Consider the following 24,944-nt stretch of genomic DNA (forward strand, 5'->3'; position numbering starts at 1 on the left):
TTGTGGCTACAATATTATGGAAGGGGCAACTAAAGTTTGGTTGCCTCAACTGAAATTCTTTTTTATCAACTGACTTTCTGTTGTTAGAACTGAAAAATTCTATGTGTGCAACTGAATCATTCGATTGGCAACAAATTCGGTTGCTATCACGAATCTGTTTTCTCTGTGTAGTATCATTATATAAATAATTTCACTTATTTTAATAAACAATTTCCATGGTATAAAAAATAATTGTGTATGAATAGTAAACCTAAGAAAGTAAAATTTTACAAACACATATACATATTTACTTAATTATTTGTTTAAATTTTAATTCAATATTTTTTTTTTACACATTTACACATCTGGTCTCATCAGCATACATCCTTATCTGTATTCATTCCCTAGACAATTTCTTCCAGTAATACGGCAACTTGTCTTATTTTTATAGATTTTTTTTCAGATTAAATTTAAAAAGAAAAATAAATAATAAAAATCAAATAAATTTGAAAATGCAACAAGTTGCTGGAAATTGTTTTTGTCATTTATTAATAGTTACATGTATTTGTATTTTTTTTTTATTTTAGTTTTGTTGTTAGTTATTATTTAGTTATTTTTACTTAAATGTTTTTAACACTGATTGTTTTATTAAGCTTCTTAGTTTTTAGGAATTTTATTTCTTTTATTTTAAATTTTTGTTATAGATTTTGTCATACATACATTATGCCAAATTTTAAAAGAGATAGACAGAGAAAACTTAAAGAGTTTATGATAAAATACAAAATATTTTGTTTAGTTATGTTCAGAAATTTCAGAGTTTTCTATGCTGGTTTTTATTTTGTAATTTAAAGGGATTTATTTCTTGTTACAATTTAAGTTTCTTGTAAAAACACATTTTCCACCTACAGCAATATACAATTATTTATTTTCATTAGAAGTTGCTTTTCAATTATATTGTATTTGTTTGTATGTTCAAATATATATAGTATGTATTTAAGTATTTTTCTATATATTTAACATTCATCTAAGTATATGTACAACTTAATTTTTACAAATATTTCTTTTTTCTTTTCAGTTTAATTTTCCTACAAAATGTTTAGTTAATAAAAAAAAATTATTGTTTTATTCCATTGATTTCGTAGCAAACAACTGCAATTGTTTGCCAGAATTCTTAGTTCAAGGTGTTTTGGTTTCTGTGTGATTTTAGTTTTTCCAGTAAATTTCCCCCTTTTTAAGTTTTGGTTTGTAAAATGTTAATTTCATAGATACAATCTAAAAGAAATAATCAATATTTAGGTTACATTTGTTTAAACATTCTTTGGTTTTGATCGATTTAAGTTTAGAACAATTAATCAAATCAAGCTTCAAAAACTGCAATCATGTAACTAAGTTTAAAGTATTTTGTTATTAAGAGAAATGTTTAAATATAAGAAAACTTAAGGAATAAATTTGCCATAGAATTGTGGTAAAAAATCTTTTTCTTTTCGCAATATCTGTAGTATTATGTATTTCTAGGAAAGAACAACTTGCAAAGAAGCGAAAAATAAGTAATATTTGTAATTTGGAAGTGTGATAATCACCAATGAATGTACAGTGTTTCAGAAACATTTTATTTTAGATATACTTATGTATGTAAGATTATTATCAGGCAATTAAGGTTGAAATTAATCACTAAAACATTACACTTACCAATGCATATTAACATTAATTACAAACTTATCTTTAAGGGTTTGCAACTAAGCATTTCAATTATTTTTTCTTTCTATATCTACCTTAAATTTTAATTTTGCAAGCCAAATATTTCAAACAAAACCTTTTCAACCTAATATTTCTCGGTGTAATTTCATCTATGTTCTAAAGTTTTTTATTCATTCGGTGGGGTTACGTTTTTTTTTTTGCCATTTCTTATTATTTTTTTTTGTTCACTGGGAAATTTTTTGTCACTTGTCTTCACCCACCTTCATTATTTTATCCCATTTTTTCTTTGTTTGTTTGTGGTTGTAAGTAGTTTTTTGCTTTTGGCTATATATGTATATGTAGGTATATGTATTAATGTAAGTAAGTATGTGTAAGTAGTATATATGTATGTATTTATAATCTCGTATCTAATAAACCATCTCATCTTTATCAGTTTTACAATTTTACATGTTAAAATTCCTTAATGTTGTTGCTTTAATATTCGCCAAAATACAAAGATAATCGCAAATATATGCAGCCATAAATAATGGATTTTTGTGATGCGATTGTAAGATGGTGCCAATGACGTCGCTGACGATGGTGTCACACCATTGCCCAAGGCTGCCATACCAATGGTTGGTGTTGTTGTCGATATGGTGGTTGTCTCCGTACGTCCAACTTCCACTGAAATATGAAAAGAAATGTGAAATGTAAAATAAAAATACTTAGAAAATGTTGAATTTAAATAACACAGTACAACATTTTTCAGTTCATTGCTTTGGGACTCAATTCTGACAATTGCACGTGAAAGTAGCCCCAAGGATAAGAACTTCTGCATCATTAGTTTTGTCAAGTTGGCTGCCGTAATAATTTAATGACCATACGAATTTTTTTTCCTCAAGGTGGATTTTTATCACTTTTTCTATATATTAGCACGGTTATATCTCGTATACCGTACGGAATATCTCTTTTGTGGCTGAAGCAAAGTTGTAGATATTGAATAGTAGAAAAAAAGTACGGAACATACCTACCCGAAAAAGGTGCACCCAGTGCTTTAAAAATCGCAAAAATGCCCATTTTAAAATTTTTTTAAACAATTTTTCACCTTTTTTTGCTCAATAACTGGATTACAAATACAATTATGGACCGATCACCATGAAATTAGGTCGTGTGATTTGTGTCTCTATGAAAGTTATTTATCATGAATTTTGTATGTATACCATCATTTTTATAAGATTTATTCACTTTAAAGTGATTTTCGGAAGCGGGTCTTATATGGGAGCTATGACTAATTATGAACCGATCATAAAAAAATTTGGTACATATAATTTGTTCGGCCCAAAGACGAAGCCTGTTGAAATTCGCTGAAATCGGTTCATTATTTCTCCTAGTCCCCATACAAATGCCCTCCCGAAATTGGACTTTATCGGTCATAAATGTTTAAGTTATATATGTATCTACACAAATTTCGCTCAAAATAAGTTTTATATATATAAAATTCATGTCAAAAAATTTTATTATGATCGGTCCATAATTATTCATAGCTCCCATATAAGACCCGCTTCCGAAAATCACTTTAAAGTGAATAAATCTTATAAAAATGATGGTATACATACAAAATTCATGATAAATAACTTTCATAGAGACACAAATCACACGACCTCATTTTATGGTGATCGGTCCATAATTGTATTTGTAATCCAGTTATTGAGCAAAAAAGGTGAAAAATTGGTAAAAAAATTTAAAAATGGGCATTTTTGCGGTTTTTAAGGCACTGGGTGCTCCTTTTTCGGGTAGGTATGTTCCGTGCTTTTTTTCTACTATTCAATATCTACAACTTTGCTTCAGCCACAAAAGAGATATTCCGTACGGTATACGAGATATAACCGTGCTAAAATATAGAAAAAGTGATAAAAATCCACCTTGAGGAAAAAAAATTCGTATGGTCATTAAATTATTACGGCAGCCAACTTGACAAAACTAATGATGCAGAAGTTCTTATTTTTGGGGCTACTTTCACGTGCAATTGTCAGAATTGAGTCCCAAAATCATGTGTTGTACTGTGTAAGTAAAGTTTTTCAATAAAACGTCCTAAAGTAACATGCGAAATAAGATGACATTGGAAGTGGAATTTGAAAAATATTTATTGTTTTTGATGAAAAAAAGCAATGGATATTTTAATAAAAGTTTTAATGTGTGAAAAATACATTAGTTATTTGAATAAAAAATAACTCTTAAAAGGCTTATAAAATAATCATTTGATTGACAACAAATAACAAAGAATCTGTTTTATCTATGTTGGAATAATACTGAAACTTTAATAAGAAAACTTATGAAGAAATTCCCGAAAATTTATAAAAAAAATTGTTGGGTTATATCCCAAAACACATTTTCGGTGCTACACAGAATCCAAATTTTTGAATTTTTTAACTTTTTCTGAAATTTTGGCGCCTCGAAAATTATTTTTTTGATATGTCGCACATTGGGGCAGAATCAACAGCTTTTTATACCACAATGTTCTCCGTAAAGATACCTTACAGAAAAACAAAAATCACCTTTTCGCCCAAAAACAGTAAAAATCTAATATTTTTTTTTTAAATTTAAAATCGTTTATTTTTGGATCCATAATTGTTATTGGTCTGAAATCTTTTGCATATTGTTGGTAATAACTAAAAAAAGTTTAAGTCCATTCGGTCTAAAAGTACGCCCTATATTTTTAAAAAAGCGGACCAAAATTTTTAAATTTCAATTTTGAAATGCCTATAACTCGGAAATTATAAGAGCTAAATATCACATGCTAGCACCTTTGATATACCAGATTTATTTCCAAAAAATGTGTTTGCTACCATGAAGAGAAACGCAAAAATTTAAAAAAAAAAAAATTCTTGTCCAATAGGGTAATACAAACTCTTTTGCACACATTTGATATATTTCACCTTACTACTAAAAGAGAAAAAATCATTAGACACGAACCGGATGATATACGTATGAAACTATAAATTAAATGGAGAAAAACTGCGTTTTCAGTTTTTTATTTCGTGATCCTGATTATCCTGTAAGGATAAATATATGTCAAAAATATCCTTTAACATTTGTATCCTTTAATATCCTTTAAAATTGCCAATAAATTCCTTTTAAAAAAATAGTGCGTTAAAGACCCAAATATTCTACAAAGTTCAAATTAAAATATAAATATAAAAATTTAATTGTATACAAAAATGTTTTATTAAGAAAAGTCGATGTTTATAACCAGGGAAACCAAATATGCAAATGCATGTTTTTTCTGGTGAGTCTAATGAGCACATGTATAAGATATTTACACGTTTCAGACCTATTTAAGAATATTGGCATCGATTTGTTAGTGCATATATTTGTATATTTTACCCTTAAATGCATATTTTTGCATATATTTGTTTAAGAGCATATTTATGTCATATTTTTGAGTTACTAGAGCATATTTTACTGTTTTAGCATATTTTGACTTTATCAAATACAAATTTTGTCTTACTTATTTTTCGCTGTTGTGTTATAGGTTTTTACTTCCTTTGTTTAAAATTCAAAATTGAAAAATATATGGCTTTTTTTAATATAAAATAAGCACTATTTTAATAATAGTGCCATCTAAATATCAAATTTTAGTTCTAATTCAAACTTAACCGTTCTAAGTGTTAAAGAAATATTATCTTTTAAATTCGCTCCTATAACATCAGTTGATATCGAAAGAACATTTTCTATGTATAAAAATATTTTCAGATCCAATAGACAACGATTTTTATTTGAAAATTTACATCATTATTTTGTAATTTATTGCAATAATAACCTTAATTGAAGAAGTGACTTTATATTTATATAAAATATCATCAAAAAATACCTCTCGAGGCTTTTTCATAGCTTACACCACCATAGTGGGGGAAGTATAATGGGTTAGGGCTGCTGTTTGCGGCATACAAAAATATACCCACCTTAAAGCATACCAGACTGCTCAGAATCACTTTCTGAGTCGACTAAGCGATGTCCGTCCATATAAAACTTGTAATCCAACTACAGCTCGCAAGTTTAAAAATAATTCGACAAAATTTCGCACAAACCTTTATATTGCTCCAAGCACAAAGCCTATAGAATTTTCTTAGAATCGGTCCATTACTTCTTCTAGCCCCCATACGATTGCCCTATTTGAAAATGGTTAAGCTCTCAACAATATTCCATAGCTCCCATATAAAGAACATTCTCGAAAATGTCATTAATATACATAAATCTCTGAAATATGTCAGTATCCAAACAAAATTCTATACAAATATGTTTCACATCAAATTTTGTGACGATTGGTCCATATGTAGTCATAGCTCCCATATAAGGCCCACTACCGAAAATGCTGGTATTAAAATAATCAAGACAAATAAGTTTCATATCAAAATAAAACTCTTTATAATCATATACTCGATGTAGGGTATCATAAGGTTGGGCTTTACCATTTTACTTGTTTATTAAAAAGTATTCTTCGTTGCTTTTCACAAAATTTTTTTATATTTTTTTCGAATGAAATATTAAAATAAAATTTAAAAAATCAAATAATGCAAATTTAAAATATTATTTAACACTTAAGTAGTGAAGATAGAAGGGTGAAATTTTGGCATGTCGTATTCAATATTTGGATCTTTAACTCACTATATTTTTGAAAACAAAATTATTGGAAATCTAAAAGAATATTCAAGAATAAAAATTATAAAGGACATTTTTGACATCTCTTGATCTTGACAGGATAAAATAAAAACAAGTAAGAGAGCTATATTCGGCTGTGCCGAATTTTATATACCCTTCACCAAAATATACTTTAAAATAAAAATTTAAAATATTTTTAGGTAAACAAAATTTAATTTTTTTCCAGTTGTTTTTTCAAAAATTTTTTTTTTTTAGTTTTTAAATTTTTTTTTTAATATTTATTTTTTTCCGATTTTGACCCATTGTAGGTCCAACTTACTATGATTTTATATACGTCGTTGCACAGGTCTTTGAAATATCTATCATTAGATATCCATATTGTCTATATTAGTGATTAAGTAATCCAGATATGGGTCAAAAATAGGTCAAAAATCGAGGTTGTCCTGGTTTTTTCCTTATATCTCAGCCATTTGTGGACCGATTTTCTGGGTTTTGAATAGCAACCGAGCCGGAAGAATTTCGGAGATATTGATGTATCATTCGTGTATGAAAGTTATTTGGGGGCTTCAGAAAGTTGATTTCAACATACAGACGGACAGACGGACATGGCTATATCGACTCCGCTATCTATAACGATTCAGAATATATATACTTTGTGGGGTCGCAAATGAAAAATGTAGAAATTACAAACGGAATGACAAACTTATATATACCTTTGCCACTCATGGTGAAGGGTATAATAATACGAAATATTTTACAGCTCTTCTTGAGCATTTGACACCAAATTAGATATAATGGGATGATCAGAAGTATTTTAAAACATTTTTTTAAAAATGTAATTCTCTGAAAATTCGAAGTCCTTTTAAAAGGAAGCATGATCAAGAAATGAAAAACTGAAAACGCAGTTTTTCTCCATTTAATTTATTGTTTCAGAAATATATCATCCGGTTCGTGTCTAATATTGAGTGTCGTACTGGTTTTCCATATTTTTAGTAAATGACAAACAAATTTCACTTCCTAATATAGTTCTTTTAAACCTATTTTTTTTAGTTAAACAAAATAACGATTAAAAGAAATTATGGAATGATGTTTGTTGCTTATATATTTTCAAATACGTAATGGATATACTATAGTGAAAAGCTATTTATTTAATTTTTACAACAATTTTAATTGCACTTACCCTTAATCGAATATGTTTTATAATCAGCAAACTGTTCACCAGGTCCTACTGCTGAAGGTATAGTTGCCAGACATGTCAGCTCCATGCGGCCATTAGGACCCACATGCTGTTCTGTCAACTCAATGTTCAGTTGGCTCACCGAAAACATACCCTTCTCCTGTTGTGCCTCGGTAACTGCGGCTGCAGCAGCTGCCACTCCACTGCCACCGCCCGGATGAGACAATGGTCTGCCATAACTGGCGGCAAATGCATTCATGGGCCCAGCATTCGGCGGTATACCCAGTTCATTATTCAAATTGGGTGTCTGAGGACCAAATCCACCACTATTCAGTGTGCTGCGTATAATGCCAAGAGCATTTTCATTGATGTGACGATATTTACGACTTGAAGAATTCCTGAAATTACCCAAGAGATAATGATATTAAATTGAATGTTGGCATAATACAGATAGATGATGAGTTCAATCGGGGGGTAGTTATTTATAAACAAGACAACAACAAATTGGCTGAGAATTAAAATTGTATGAATGTTTATTTATGTTGGTTGTATTTAACACCTTCATACTTCCTGATTCTCTCTCTGTCTGGTGCACACGCACTCAAACTCCCACACAAATTACATTTTTATGATTTTCTTCTTCTTCCTTTACTTTATTATTGTTTAAATCTGCGTATCGTCGAATCACGTACCAATTCGTGCTAAAGTGTTACCAAGCTACCCAAAACTCATACTCAGGCTATCACTCACATTGTTTGTTCAATTGTTAATAACACGTAAAAGTGCCATTTAAATGTTATAAAAGACAACAACGACAAGAGCAAATACTCTCTCATACACTTCAACTGATACATAACAATTTTCATCATAAAAAAAAGATTAACAAAAAGTACCAGGCTACAAAAAACAAGTAAGAGTACTATATTCGGCCGTGCCGAATCTTAAATACCCTCCACCTAAATATGATGGTATAAAAACTGAAATAAAATAACAATTGTTAGAAAGACTAGTTTACGCAGAAGACATTTTATTTCATATGTACAAAAAATTCTATCTAATTCAGCAATTTATAACTGAAATTTAACAATTTATATACTTAATACTTTTGGATCAACATTTTTTCCTTTTAACCTCAAGTGAAGAAACAGAGTAAAAAAAGGGTATACAAATATATTAGACAAATTTCAAAATATTTTGTTGTGGGACTTATATGGGAGCTATGCCGAATTATGGACCAATATTTAAAAAATCTTGTAGTACGATTCTTGGATTCAAATTACTGATCGGTGTAAAATTTTGGTTCAGTATAGATTTTTATGGATATCTGTGCAGGTTAATGTGTTTTCCTGAAGTGGTTCTTATATGGAGGTTATGACCAATTATGGGCCTATCATCATAAAATTTGGTACATCGAATTTTGTATATATTGAATAAATTTGTTTTGAATTTCAACCTGATAACTATATTTGTAAGAAATTTATGAGGGTTTTAGTGATTTTCGGGAGTGGACCTTATATGGGAGCTATGGTTAAATATGGACCGATATTCACAAAATCCAGAATTATGATTACTGGATACAAATTACTGATCTGTGAGTAATTTCATTTTGATATCGATATGTTTTTAATATTTTTTAAGGTTAATATCTTTTTTCGGAAATGGGCCTTATAGGGGAGCTATGACCAATTATCGGCCAATCTGCATAAAATTTGGTACAGTGATATCTATATATATGATTATAATTTTTATCGAATTTTAGCATGATAAATGTATTCATAAGAGATTTATGAGTATTTAACTGATTTTTGGAAGTGGACCTTGTATGGGAGCTATGGTTAAATATGGACCGATATAAACAAATTCCAGTAGTATGATTTCTAAATATAAACTACGGATGTGTGTGAAAGTTTGTTTTGATATTGATATTTTTTAGATATTTATGTAGGTTATTGTGTTTTTCGGAAGTGGTCCTTATATGGTAGCTATAACCAATTATCGGCCGATCTTCATAGAATTAAGTGCAACGATTTTGGTGTATATGGGAATTATTTATGTCGAATTTCAACTTGATATCGACATTTATAAGACATTTATGCTTATTTAAGAGATTTTCGGAAGTGTACTTTATATGGGGGCTATGGTCAAATATGGGCCGATCCACGAAAAATTTTGTAATATAATTGTTTTTACCACGAAACTTATTTTTGCTGAATTTTCTATGGATATTCCTATTCTGTAGGCATTTATAGACCATAGAACCATATTTCGGGAAGAAATTTGTATGGGGGCTAGCAGAAATCATGGACCGATTCTTATAATTTTCACCAGAGTTACTCCTTTTATCATAAAAATAACGAGTGCAAAATTTTATGATATTAGCTGCAATATATTTACAAAAAATGTCCAAAAATATGTGAAAATTATCAATTTTTTTTTGAGGTTGTCCCACATTTTAATTCATAACTTTGGTTCCACTGTACCGATTTCGCTGATTTTCAATACCAAACGGCTTAGGACAATAATAAACATTTTTCTTGCAACTCTACTAAGTTTGTTTGCGTATTTTGGACGTGAGCGTGTTTTACACAGACGGACAGACAGACGGACATGGCTCAATCGACTTACAATTTCATAAGGATCAATAATATATATACTTTGTTGGGTCTCAGATGAATATTTCTCAATGTTACACACGGAATGACAAACTTATATATACCCTCATTCACCACTTATGGTGGTGGAGGGTATAAAAAGGGTATACAAATATATTTAGACAAATTTCAAAATATTTGGTTGTGGGACTTATTCGGGAGCTATGACCTATTATGATTCGATTGTCATAAAATATTTTTACATGATTTTTATGTATTTATATGAGAGCTGTGGCCAATTATGGACCAATATTCACAAAATTCAGTATTATGATTTTTGAATACAAATTACTGATCTGTGTACTATTTTGGTTTAATATATGGATGCTATGACCTATTATGGTCCTAAGTGTGTAAGGGCTATTTTTGTAGAATTTCATATAAACAACGCTATTAACAAGAATGGATCTTATGTGGGAGCTATGCCGAATTATGCACCAATATTTAAAAAATCTTGTAGTACGATTCTTGGATACAAATTACTCATCGGTGTAAAATTTTGGTTGAGTGTAGATTTTTATGGATATTTGTGCAGGGTAATGTGTTTTCCTGAAGTAGTTCTTATATAGAGGTTATGACCAATTATGGCCCTATCATCATAAAATTTGGTACATCGATTTTTGTATATATTGAATAAATTTGTTTTGAATTTCAACCTGATAACTATATTTGTAAGAAATTTATGAGGATATTAGTGATTTTCGGGAGTGGACCTTATATGGGAGCTATGGTTAAATATGGACCGATATTCACAAAATCCAGAAGTATGATTACTGGATTCAAATTACTGGATCTGTGCGTAATTTAATTTTGATATCGATATGTTTTTAATACTTTTTAAGGTTAATATCTTTTTTCGGAAATGGGCCTTATAGGGGAGCTATAACCAATTATCGGCCAATCTGCATAAAATTTGGTACAGTGATATCTATATATATGAGTATAATTTTTGTCGAATTTTAGCATGATAAATGTATTTATAAGAGATTTATGAGTACTTAACTTATTTTTGGAAGTGGATCTTATATGGGAGCTATGGTCAAATATGGACCGATATTCACAAAATCCAGTAGTATGATTTCTAAATATAAACTATGGATGTGTGTGAAATTTTGTTTTGATATTGATATTTTTTAGATATTTATGTAGGTTATTGTGTTTTTCGGAAGTGGTCCTTATATGGGAGCTATAACCAATTATCGGCCGATTTTCATAGAATTAGGTACAGCGATTTTGGTATATATGGGGATTATTCATGTCGAATTTCAACTTGATAGCGATATTTATAAGACATTTATTCTTATTTAAGTGATTTTCGGAAGTGTACTTTATATGGGGGCTATGGTTAAATATGGGCCGATCCACGAAAAATTTTGTAATGTAATTTCTTTTACCACGAAACTTATTTTCGCTGAATTTCATGTGGATATTCCTATTCTGTAGGCATTTATAGACCATATAACCATATTTCGGGAAGAAATTTGTATGGGGCCTAGGAGAAATCTTGGACCGATTCTTATAATTTTAACCAGAGTTACTCCTTTTATCATAAAAGTAACGAGTGCAAAATTTTATGATATTAGCTGCAATATATTTACAAAAAATGTCCAAAAATACGTGAAAATTATCTATTTTTTTTTTAGGTTGTCCCACATTTTCATTCATAACTTTGGTTCCACTGTACCGATTTCGCTGATTTTCAATACCAAACTGCTTAGGACAATAATAAACATTTTTCTTGCAACTCTACTAAGTTTGTTTGCGTATTTTGGACGTGAGCGTGTTTTACACAGACGGACAGACGGACAGACGGACAGACGGACAGACAGACGGACATGGCTCAATCGGCTTAGAATTTCATAAGGATCAATAATATATATACTTTGTTGGGTCTCAGATGAATATTTCTCAATGTTACACACGGAATGACAAACTTATATATACCCTCATTCACCACTTATGGTGGTGGAGGGTATAAAAAGGAATCATCATTGAATGGGCCATTTTCTCGCACTTATTGCAGCAACAAATACACCAAAAGTTGTAGCAATAACAAAAAAAAAAAAAAAAACAACAATAACAAGTGTATAAATAAATAAAAATCATAAATATTTACAGTTTATGATTTATGGCCAGGCGAAAGAAGGAAGGAAGTTGTTGCAAGCAACACTTGCTCACATTCTACTCACACCAACCAACAACGAACAGCAACAGACATACAACAACAATGCACAGATAGCAAATTTGTAGTCATTCAGCAGGCAGCCAGGACGACTTGGAGGAGGCATTCACTATGAAAAGATTTTATTTCTACCACTTTTTGAATATTTTTAAAAATACAACTGTGTAAACAGATAGTTTTTCATTTATTTATTTATTTTTTTAAACATTTTGTGGCAGTTGTACGAGTATGGACAACAATGAAATGCAATTTGTATTGCAGACTAAGTGTTAGTTGGCATTATACAAATTGTTTGTACTAATCGTGCTCCAGGCAGTTTTATTGATGTTAAAATTTTTGGGGATTTCCTTATATACTTTCGGATAAAAAACTTTGTATTTTAAATTCTTGAACAGTAAGAATAGGCTTGTTTCTTACAGCTTAAATTTCCATTTACATATATTTGTGTGTTAAGTTCAACAAATACATTCCTGCAGCCCTCGTAGCTTTTTTTAAATGCAAATTTGCGTGTGCAGATATTTATTTTCCCATCAATTGATACACAAATAATACAAATTTATAACTATTATATTTAAGACTTGCATCACGCAATGGAGTGCATTACATTTTAAGCACCAAACAAGCAATATTTGTGGCATGGTTGTTTTTTGTGATTACATTAAATATACATATTGCAATGTTAATTACATGACGTGTAAAATTACTTCAAAATTCCAAAAATCAAAAATACACTACTTGTAGGTTCTGCTGGAAGCTTAAAACTTCAACAGATACGTTCAGAACTTGTATTAATGATTGCAGATATGTGAAATGAAAACCAGTGAACTACAGCGGTTGGTATAAAGAGAACAAAAATTTTCTGATTTTGTTTCTTATTTGATAAGAAACAAAATCATTATGAGTACGACCACTGGTGTAAATGTATCAATACATTTGAACAATATCTGCCGTTTTCGATTATTCATGATTTTTTTAAAACACAAAAATTTGCTATTTTCACTTAAAAAATATATTTTTTGTCGCAAAGCCCCATGGAATAGGAACAAAAGGAGATATCGATCATAAAAATCTTTGAATTATTTTGGAATTTTTCACAATTAAGTGAATTCGCTCATTGTACAATTAAGTGAATTCGCTCAAAATGTACACTCAAAGTACACGATTGTACGCACATGCAATTTTCTGAAAATAAGCGAATTCACTTAATTGTCAATAAATTCGAAAATAATCCATCGATATTTACGATCGATATCTCAATTTGTTCCTATTACATGTGGCTTTGCGAATAATAAATCTTAACAATTTCTGCCGTTTTCGATTTTTCATGAGTTTTTTAAAACACAAAATTGCTATTTTCACGTAAACAATTTATTTTTTGATTCAATTTATTATTATAACTCTGAAACTTCTGAGCTGATTAAAACCAGTGTTAAAAAAGCTACGATAACTAACAAATTTTTAACTGTTGCTACAACTACTGCTTCAAAAAAGTGTAAGTAGCGGTAGCGGTAGCGGTAGCAGTAGCATCTGTCTATTTTCGTTTTCTTGTTTTTTTTAAATTAAAACGCAATATATAAACAGATTAAAGGCTGTGTAAATTTGAACTTTACTACGCTTACTTCAATAACATCAGACTAATACTTTTTGAATTATCTTAAATTATGTGGAGAAACATCTAAAAAATTTCACAATTTTAGAAAAAAAAAATTTTTTTGAAAAAAATCTATCCATAGAATTAAAAAATTTTACCATTTTTATACTTATGTAACCATGATGCATCAAATCCATATAGTGGTTAGTGAGGCCTTTTTTGCTGTTGACTTGCTTGTTACATCAGTACAAAATATATGTATTTATATATAAAATAATATAATAAATATATGTAGTTTATAAAATTTTTAGTTAAATTTAATTGACTAAATAGAAAAAATAACGCAAAATATGTCGCGTTACGAATGTAGCGGTTGTATGTAAAGGTTGTAAAATATAAAATATAAATAAATTTCATCTAGACAACTCTCAGTTGATAAATGGCTACAATTATTAATGTTTGTCTCGTTCGGTACATGATGTTTATTGCTAATATATTGAAAACAACTTACAAACTAAAATTTAAGTAAGAAACTTTTTTTCAGATTTTCTTTTCACTTCAAAGGCATGCGAAAGTCACGTTCGTGACCGTAGGAATGCCCATATTTATAATATACCTTATTAATTGCATCCTAGAAGTAATATCAAATATATTACCCTTATATTAATGACTCTTTCTCTGTTTCTTTACTACCGCTGCTTTATAAATTGCACTAAATGTTTTAAAACTAATTTCACGCTTAAAGTCAACTTATTATTTAAATCCATTATGGGTACATGAAAAAGGTGAAATGTACTCATTACATGTGTATGTTATATGTATATATGACAGCTTAAATTAAATAAAATTATATTTACAATATAATTTTTATAATTTGACATGAAATATGTATGTCACCACATGCTACGCTTACTTTCAGATTCATACTCATGCAAACGCTGACATGTCATTCTCATGTAACGATTCCAATGGTGTTGATAGCTGTTGCACACATCCATTTATCCATTTACACAACTACATGTACAAATGTACAACATACATTTTTATATACTAAGTTTATGTACTTAACTTTTTTCTAAAACATTTTGCACCTCATGCTAAATTGTTATTTGTTTTGTTGTTGATTTTTTTTCGTTATTTTTGCAACCTTTATTGTGGCAAAGTCATTGTCTTTATACACGCACTACTTCGCTAAGTAGTTTGTTTTGTTTTTCAAATGGCAAAATCATAAACACAGTGGCATTTTAAACTCTACTTGGTCTTTATGTTTGTGTATATGTATGTATTTGCACTAACGCATTTAACCATTAATTCTAAGTTTTTTCCTCATCCTTCTTTCTTTTTCTAGTTGGGTTCCTTTGTAGTAGTTCCTCGTGTCGTTGCGTTAGATTACCTACATATCCAGTGAAATGTTAAGCAGGTTATTTGTACTACATGGCAATTATGCCGGATGTAAGTTAAACTTTGTTTATAAAGTCGTATATGCATAGTTATTATCTTACAAATATGTACAGGTATCTATAATTAGGGGGACCTTGTTTTGCAGTGTTTGGATTTTAGATCCTATGGAGATTTTTTTTTTAAAAAAATTTTAAGTAAAATTGTGAATTTTTTTATACGTCACATAATTAATGATAACTCAAAAACGATTCGTCCGATTTTAGAAAAATGTACATAGCAAGTTCGGGGTCATTTTAACCTTAAGTGCCATTAAGTGTTAATTTCCATTTTTATGCTGTTATTATATACACAAGACTTCGTGTTATATTTTTCTTAAGTTTCATTTTCTTAAGTAACGTTTCGCTATCTTTCCATTAGATATTCCAAACATTGTAAAATTTGACTTTGACCTTCACGATTTTCCAATTTTAGTAAAACTTTCAGAGTATATTTAGAATTACCTGGACTATAATATTCTGAATAGGTTCTACTTAAAATTCATAACAGTAAAGAAATTGAGCTCATTCTACAAAATATGGCCAAATAATTAGTTTTTCTCGAAAATTGCAAAATTTAAATCGCAGGTATGAAAAAACTATAAGAGATATTTTCATAATTTTTTCATATTTTTATTCCCTATTCTATTCTCAATAAATCCCAATTGAGATTATCAAAAAATTCTGAAATTTTTTTAACAGAATTTTTAAAATTGAGTTTGAAACTGCCGATAAAAAAAAATATTTTTTTTCATACCTGCGAAAAACTCATATTCAAGTAAATATGGATATATTTTAAGTATAAATGAGCTTTTATTTTAACATTTCTCAAAATATGTTAATTTTTTTCCTACATTTTTTGTCCTAACGATAAAGCCAACACATGTTTTCAGCGAAAGAGTTTTCTCGTCGAATGACTTATTGAATGCATTAGTAATTTTGACAAATCTATTTTTTAAAAAAATAGTTCTATGATGGACATATAACATTATTTTTATGATATAATAGCGGTATTCACAATGTAGAGTACTTTCTATAGCAAAGTAGCAAAAGAGCAGTTAGCAGAAAACAAAATACATTAGAACTACTTTTTTACTGCTTTACTCTTTTTAAACTATATGAGGTAATTTTGAATTTCATATTTTTGTTTTGAAATGAATTTAATTTTATTTTAAAATATGTATATTTTATATAAAAAAAATATAATAGAAAAATCAAAAGAAAGAATCTAAAAAGTGCATTAAAAATCCCATTAACATATTAATCGACATCGAATTATAAAGACTAGCATAACCCGGTGCACTTCGTTACCCCTACCCTAGTAAAATTAAAAAAATATGAATACGAAAATAACACTTCACTTGATATTCGAAAATAACTAACTAATTTTGTATTTAATTTAACCTTTTATGTAGTAAATATCAAGCTTTACTTTATAAGGGAGGGGTCATTCCTACTAAGCCGATCATGCTTAGCTAAACTTCAAACAGGGAACAGGGATTAATTAGTTTTTAGCTCACATCCGTAGAATGGTAATAAATTGAATGATACAGAGTTTAAATTCTTTTAGAATTATAGTTCTCCAGATATTCAAAATTAATTATGTATTTTCCACAACCACTAATGCAATTCCGACCATTTTCAGCCAATCTGTGTAGAATTGTATGGGAGGTGACTCACATCCTTTTCTGACCCCTCCAATTTTGGTTGCCCAGATATTCGAAATCAGTATTTACTCTGTATGGGAAGGAGTATTTACTCTGTATGCCCTCTAATCTAATTCCTTCTATATTCAGCTAATAAGAAATTAATTCGCTAAAAGTTTAAACACTTTTACAATTATAGTTCTACATATATTCGAAATTAATTATATACTTTGTATAGGGTGTGCCACACCCACTATTCCATTCCCGAACAATTTCAGCGAAATTATGCAAAATTATAAAAATCCATTTAGACTAAGTTTGAAGAATCTTGCAATTATAGTTCACAAAATATTTAGAAATAACTATTTATGGAAGGCGACACACCATTTTTTCCGACCCGTCCCATTTTTGATAACACTTCATGCAGTGATAAGTAATTGATTCGTATGAAGTTTGAAAACCATCACAATTATAGTTTTGCTCATATTATAAAATACCTATTTACTTATATACAATTACATATTTACCACCATATGCATAAACATTTTTTAAATTTGTCAAAGATTTATAAAACAAATTTTGAATGGACATTATGTTTTATAAACCTTTAATAAATTTAAAAATTGTATATGCATATTTTTTTAAGTGACTTTAAAATTTAAAGTTTAAATTGCTAAAGTCTTCTTCTTTGTTTTCTATAACAACTCTCACTTAAAACAGAGCGAAATCAATTTTGTTCAATTGTTTCTCTTATTTATTTACAACAACAAATTGGGCAAACACACATTGCTTTGTTTACTTTTTAGCTTAAGGTTCACATGTACACGTTTTTGCATATGTGTTAGTAACATATTTAAACGCTTTTAACTCCTAAAAAACTGAACAGATTTCAATAAAATATATATTCTGCACTTCTGTGAATAAATCCCTTTAAAATGGTATATTTCTTTCTCAAATTGAATGTATAATGTGAGCGTAAAAGGGGTCTAAAGAAATCGACTTGCCTATTAATATTATGATGATACGTTCACAATTTATAAAATTGTGTGACACTTAATTGCTCTTTTACTCTACTATATCATGAATACCGCTAATATTTAATTTTATTGTAACAAGTGATCTCCAAATATTTTAACAAACTTTTTTTGGTTTTATGTGGGTACAATTGAATTGTAATGTATTGTTTTTCTTTTTTTTTTAATAAAATGACACAATTTTATAAAATAATTTTCTTTTTTACTTATTTTTCTAATTAAAAAAACATTCCCGGGATTCCCGGGAATTTTACAATTTTTTAACCAATTTCGGTTTTTTATATCTCATTCGAACGACAATTACGTAGACATTTCATTTCTTTTAAATTAAGTTGCAAAAGTCATTATTTAATGGCAAACTTTTTACAAAATATGAAAAAATTGCATTTTTTCTTTTAAAAACTTCAGAGGCCTTGCGACACGTCTAAACCCCAACCGATTTATCTAAAATTTGTTCATTATGAATTTTTTACCAATGTTCACCAAACTTAAGGGCCACCCTAATGTACATATATGCTACAAATTTTGATGGTACGATGAAAATTGTTTTAAACAATTTTTTATGTCTTAAAAAACTTATTCAACTCATACTCGTAGTTAGAAATTTAAAGTCCCTGATGGTTTTTCACTTCTTAAATTTGTTCAACTTCAGCAGTTGCCTTAAATTTACACTGATTGGAAAAATAACATTATCATAAATCTTAATTCCATATCTTAATTACATATCCATAATAGGGGTATGAATTCCCCTTTAAAACACTAAATTGCTTAAACTTTCCTTAACATTAAAGTGCTGTTTTTCTGTAGCGAACGAGTGCTTTGAGTGAATGTTTTACTTGAATTTGGTTTTGTTACAATAACAAAACACATGTTAAATTTCCACTCAAAGTACTCGTTCGATATAGAAAAACAACACATTTAAAATATTGTGATTTTAAAATGTTTGAGTTCGATTTTTTCATAAGAAATACAATATTATGAACATTAGGGTGGTACTTTAACTAAAATCCATGAATTTGGCATCAATGAGCTTTCGGTTCTTATTCGTTTTGCCTTTTCTATTCCTCATAAATGTGCTGCTTCTTCCAAAATGCATTTATCTGAAAAAAGGACAAAATTCAAGCATGTTGCTCTTAAATACACTACAACTTCCATTAAATAAAACGGATATTGTTTTTTAGTTCGTAAAAAGAAAGAGGAAACTAAAATATAAAGAAGAAAAAAAAATAAACAGCAAACATGAAATTCTATTTAAGAAAATGTTGTTGCTAAATACGATTACTTAACATGTATGAATGAATATTGCTTCAACCTTTATGAATATTTCATTCACTTTATACACTAAATTGTGCAAATTATCATAAAATTTTATTTCCATAATGAGTAACATCCTTCAAGTGAAAAACTAAGTATTCGGATGTATGTATGGAAGGGAGTTTTAGTTTTTATCTTATAAAGGTGTAATTGGGTTACTCACTTAATTAAGGTATTTGTTAATTCTTATTAATTTGACTTTTTAACTAATCAATTGCTTAATTCACAGCAAACTGTATCGTGTATCTTGTATTAAATACAAAACTTAATCATGTGGGGTTTTCTGAAATCTTAGGCTATGCCAATAAAGTCAAATGAACCGATAACCTCTAAATGATTATACAGGTTAACAGCAAAAAAAGGCTTCACTATATAGATTTGATAAATCATGGTTACCTAAGTACAAAAATGGTAAAATTTTGTAATTCTATGGATAGATTTTTTTTTAAATTTTTCTAAAATTTTGAATTTTTTTAGATATTTCTCCGCATAATTTATAATAACTCAAAAAGGGTTAGTCCGATACTTTGAGTGTAAATTTTACATATGTTTTGTTTTTGTTACAATAACAAAACATATGTAAAATTAACACTCAAAGTACAAGCTTGTAAGCACATACAATTATCTGAAAATGAGTGAATTCACTTAATTGTGAATAAATTCAAAAATAATCTATCGATTTTTATGATCGATATCTATTTTTGTTCCTATTCCATGGGGCTTTGCGACAAAGCAATACATTTGAACAATATCTGGCGTTTTCGATTTTTCATGATTTTTTTAAAACAAAAAAATTTTATATTTTCACCTAAAAAATTTATTTTTTGCTTCAATTTGTTATTATAACACCGAAACTGCGAGCCGATTGAAACGCAATATGTATGTGAAAAATATTAAATGCCATGGGGAAGATGTTTTCAAAATTTAATCAATCGAAAGAAGTTTATTAACTACTCAATTTTATGTATATCAAACAAAAAAGTTAAATTTTGTGAAAATGTGCGAATTTACGTAATTGTGAATAAATGCGAAAGGCATCGATCGAATTGTATCACGGATATCTCATTTAGTTGCTATTATATGCGGCTTTGCGATAAAATAATAAATCTAAACTAAAATAAAATCTAAGTTCTACCGTTTTCGATTTTTATGAGTTTTTTAAAACAAAAAAATTTGCTGTTGTCACGTAAAAAATATATTTATACCCTACACCACCATAGTTGGGAGGGTATTGTGCTTTTGTGCAGATGTGTGTAACGCCCAAAAATATTGGTCTAACACCCACCTTAAAGTATATCGATCGACTTAGAAATACTTTCTGAGTCGATTTAACGATGTCCGTCCGTCCGTCTGGCTGGCTGGCTGGCTGGCTGGCTGGCTGTCCATGTAAACTTTGTGCGCAGAGTACAGATCGCAATTTTGAAGATATTTCGATAAAATTTGGTACGTATAATTTTTTCGGCCCAAGGACAAAGCCTATTGAAACTGGCCCATACAAATGTCCTCTCGAAATTGGACTTTATCGGTCATAAATGTTTAATTTATATATGTATCTACACAAATTTCACTTCAAATAAGTTTTATATATACAAAATTCATGTCACCAAATTTTGTTACGATCGGTCTATAATTAGTCATAGCTCCCATATAGACCCGCTTCCGAAACTCAACATAAATAACTTTCATATAGATATAAATCACACAACCTAATTTTATGGTGATCGGTCCATAATTGGTCATAGCCCCCATATAAGTCCCACGTCCGAAAATCACTCACGAATATAAATTATTGATATTTTAAAAGAAAAATATTTTTACTCATTTACTTGGTGTAGGGTATTAAATGGTCGGGCTTGACCGAACATACTTTTTACTTAAATTTGTTATTATAACTCCGAAACTACTGAGCCGATTGAAAAGCAATATATATGTGAAAATTTGTACATAGCAAGGGGAAGAGCCTTAACTACTCAATTTTATGTATATCAAACATAAAAGTAAAATTGAGCGAATTCACTTAATTGTCAATAAAGTCGAAAATAATCCATCGATTTTTACGATCAATATCTAAATTTGTTCCTATTATATGCAACTTTGCGACGATGTAATATACTTGAACCATTTCTGCCGTTTTCGATTTTTCATGAGTTTTTTAAAACAAAAAAGTTTCACCTAAAAAATTTATTTTTTGCTTAAATTTGTTATTATAACTTCGAAACTTCTAAGCCGATTAAAATGCAACATATAAATGGATTAAACGCTATGTAAACCTGAACTTTTCTAAGTTTACTTCAATAATATCGAATTAACAGTTTTTGAGTTATCATAAATTATGTGGAGAAACATTTAAAAAAATTCACAATTTTAGAAAAAAAAAAATTTTAAAAAAACTTCTTCATAGAATTTAAAATTTGGGCCATACTTTTACTACTGGAACCACAATATGTAAAAATTGTGTAGTGGTTTAAAAAGCCTCTACAAGTTTTTCGATTTTGTTGCCCTGTGTTATAATACAGTCTTACAGATAGCTTACGAAAGCTTATAGCTTATTAAATTTCTACGCTAAGCCTCTTGAATTAGTAAAAATAAATTGGTGTAATAAAGATTTAAATACTTTTACCTTAAATTTCATCTGAAATATTATGGTTGTTAAAATTATTTCTTAATTTAAATACTTTAGGCGAAACATGTTTACGTTTCAGCAATACGCATTATTTTCAATTGTTCAACGATCTGAGTTACGACTCGTAAATGGTTTACGATGCGTATTCAACACTTAATTACAACATAAATGTTGCATTTGGCTGGGTTTGTACGTATGTATGTATGTGAGTAACATTTTTAGCGTAAATGAATGAGTAGAGTATGTATGTATGTGAATTGATATTCTGCAATTCTATTCACATTTCAACTCGTAACAGTAATGCTACAAGTTTCTTTGTTCAAATTCCTAGTAAATGAGATGGGTACAATTGAAAAGTTAATAGAATTAAAATCCCTTAGTGGAAGCAATTTTTATGATAGCATTATATTTATCACAAGTTACCAATTATCGAATTTTGATTATTTCCGATGTTGCTATACTGGCTGAAAAAGTAGCAAACAGTGTTTATCATTGTTGTCCTATATATCCACGATATACTGAAACGATGCCGATATAACGTTTTAAATGAAAATAAAAATGTGATATTGTGAAGAAAGTTTAGATCATATTTATTAATTTACATACATTTGGAACTATAACTGACGATATATGCCAATAATGTTTCTTTAGTATCAGTGGTAATGATAATTGTTAGAGGAATGAAGATAAAGAGATTGAATATATATTTCTCAAAGTAGAAATTTGGAAAATGCTCGGAAATTTTGCTAGATATATAAGTTTTTGTTATAAATGCTTTCAAATTCCGCCACTTTGGCAACTATTTTCAACCTTAAACTTCTCTAACACTTGCTTGCAACAATATAATTCGTTATTTTGCTCCAGGTTCTCACTTTTTGTTCTATTTTCAACATTAATGTCTATAAAGTTATTTTTAATGGATTTCAATTTCAGTATAAACTGATAGCACCAGTAGCATATAATGTTGTATTTAACCACACAGGCACAAGCAAATTTACACATTAGAATAGCTTCAAAAAATCTGATGATTTTCTCACCTAAATATACAATTTCTTAAAATGTAGAGCAGACGTTAGTGAGGAAATGCGCCAAAGTGCATCGAAGAACTAAAATTCATATTGGAAAAGTGACTGTTTTATTGAAAATAAATCTTTTATTTTTAAACATATAATCCAATTTTAATCATGACTATAGAAGAGCTATAGTCAAGTATATGTTTTGAATGAGCTTAAGTCTTTTCCTTGAACACATTTTTGGTAGCTTAGTGGGATGCGAGTGGGATACCTATCAAAATAAATATTTTTTAACTCGAGACACACAAATTTTTCCTTTTTTTTTTTTTTGCAAAATCTAACTTTTTTCCAAACTAGATCCTTTTTATAGCCTACATCACCATAGTAGGGAGGGTATAATGCGTTTGTGCAGATCAAAAATATTAGTCTAACACCCACCTTAAAGTATACTGATCGATTAGAATCACTTTCTGAGTCGATCAGATATTTCGATCAAATTTGGTACATATTATTTTTTCAGTCTAAGGACCAAGACTATTGAAACTGGCTGAAATCGGTCCATTATTTCACCTAGCCCCCATACAAATGTCCTCCCAAAATTGGACTTTATCGGTCAAAAATGTTTAATTTATATATGTATCTCCACAAATTCCGCTCCATATAAGTTTTATATATACAAAATTTACGTCACCAAATTTTGTTACGATCGGTCCATAATTAGTCATAGCTCCCATATAGACCCGCTTCCGAAAATCACTTTAATGTGCATAAATCGCTTAAAAATACTGGTATAAACATAAAATTCAACAGAAATAACTTCCATATAGACATAAATCACACGACCTAATTTCATGGTGATCGGTCCATAATTGGTCATAGCTCCCATATAAGGCCCACTTCCGAAAATCACTCAAAAATATAAATGATTGAAATTTTAAATGAAAAATGTTTTTGCTCATTTACTTGGTGTAGGGTATTATATGGTCGGGCTTGACCGACCATACTTTCTTACTTGTTTTATTTATTTTTTGCTTAGTTGTGTTCCTTTAAGACCTATATATCCCACTCCTAGTTGGGATAGGAGTGGGATATACATATATAAAAATTATTCTATTGGACACATTTAAAAAAATTATTTTTTTTTCGAAAGATTAGAAAAAATAGCTACCTAAACTATTTGGGACACATTTTGCTAAGAACAATAGGTAATAAGTTAAATGGATGGGAAAAAACAACTGCTTGCAAAAATGTCAAGTTTTTGACCCCCTCTAACTCAGAGAGTTCTCCACCGATCTTATTGAAAAATTGTGTCTGCCTATCCAAATTTGGTGCAAATTTCAGCCCGATCGGAAGACATCGATTTCAAAAGTTGGTTCACTTGGCACGAAATCCCCCATATATATGAAATTGTTTTTCGGATATGACTAATTAGAAACCGATCGTCCTGAAAATATGTCGTGTGAGTTATTTTTATTTGAATGTGGATACCAACATTTTTAAGAGTTTTATGCTCGTTAATGGCCCTCTTCTGAAAATCATTTATGGATTGATCCAGAAAACAATTTTAAATGTAATTTCTTTGTATGTAAATCTTTTTTGAGGGGGAATTTGTATGGAGGACACTTGGTCCTGTATGGACCACTTCCGAAAAACACTTAAATACACTTGTAAATATAGATCCATTTTTAACATTGAGTTTTTGTGCTAATAAACATTTTTTATGTGTCGTAGTATCCGTTTAGAAATTACAGATTTATTTCCAATTTTAAATTCTCAATTTCAAACATTTCAATAAATGATTTAAACTAATGTAAACCTTCATTTATTTACTTTGGCTGCATATAAACAGTGCCACCCTAATGTGTATACCCTGACACACATAAATAGTTGCACAGCCATTCATGTTTCATATATGTTTTCTTAACAACATTGTATGCGGAAGCTTGTGAGTGGGTATGTGTT

The 24,944-nt window shown here is 29.2% G+C and overlaps 1 protein-coding gene across 1 annotated transcript in view; it reads right to left on the minus strand.

Annotated features, from left to right (window-relative positions):
* Positions 1-1,448: 1,448 nt before the first annotated feature.
* beat-VII (beaten path VII) overlaps positions 1,449-24,944 on the minus strand; it is a 327,320-nt gene continuing 303,824 nt past the window's right edge. The window contains exons 8-9 of the mRNA XM_065499191.1: positions 7,496-7,890; positions 1,449-2,340 (exon numbers count right to left, since the gene is read on the minus strand). Coding sequence (XP_065355263.1) covers positions 2,138-2,340; positions 7,496-7,890 — 598 coding nt within the window. The 3' untranslated portion in view covers positions 1,449-2,137. The remainder of the gene's footprint in view (positions 2,341-7,495; positions 7,891-24,944) is intronic.

The sequence above is a fragment of the Calliphora vicina genome, chromosome 1 (assembly GCF_958450345.1).
Source record: "Calliphora vicina chromosome 1, idCalVici1.1, whole genome shotgun sequence".
Lineage (NCBI taxonomy): Eukaryota > Metazoa > Arthropoda > Insecta > Diptera > Calliphoridae > Calliphora > Calliphora vicina.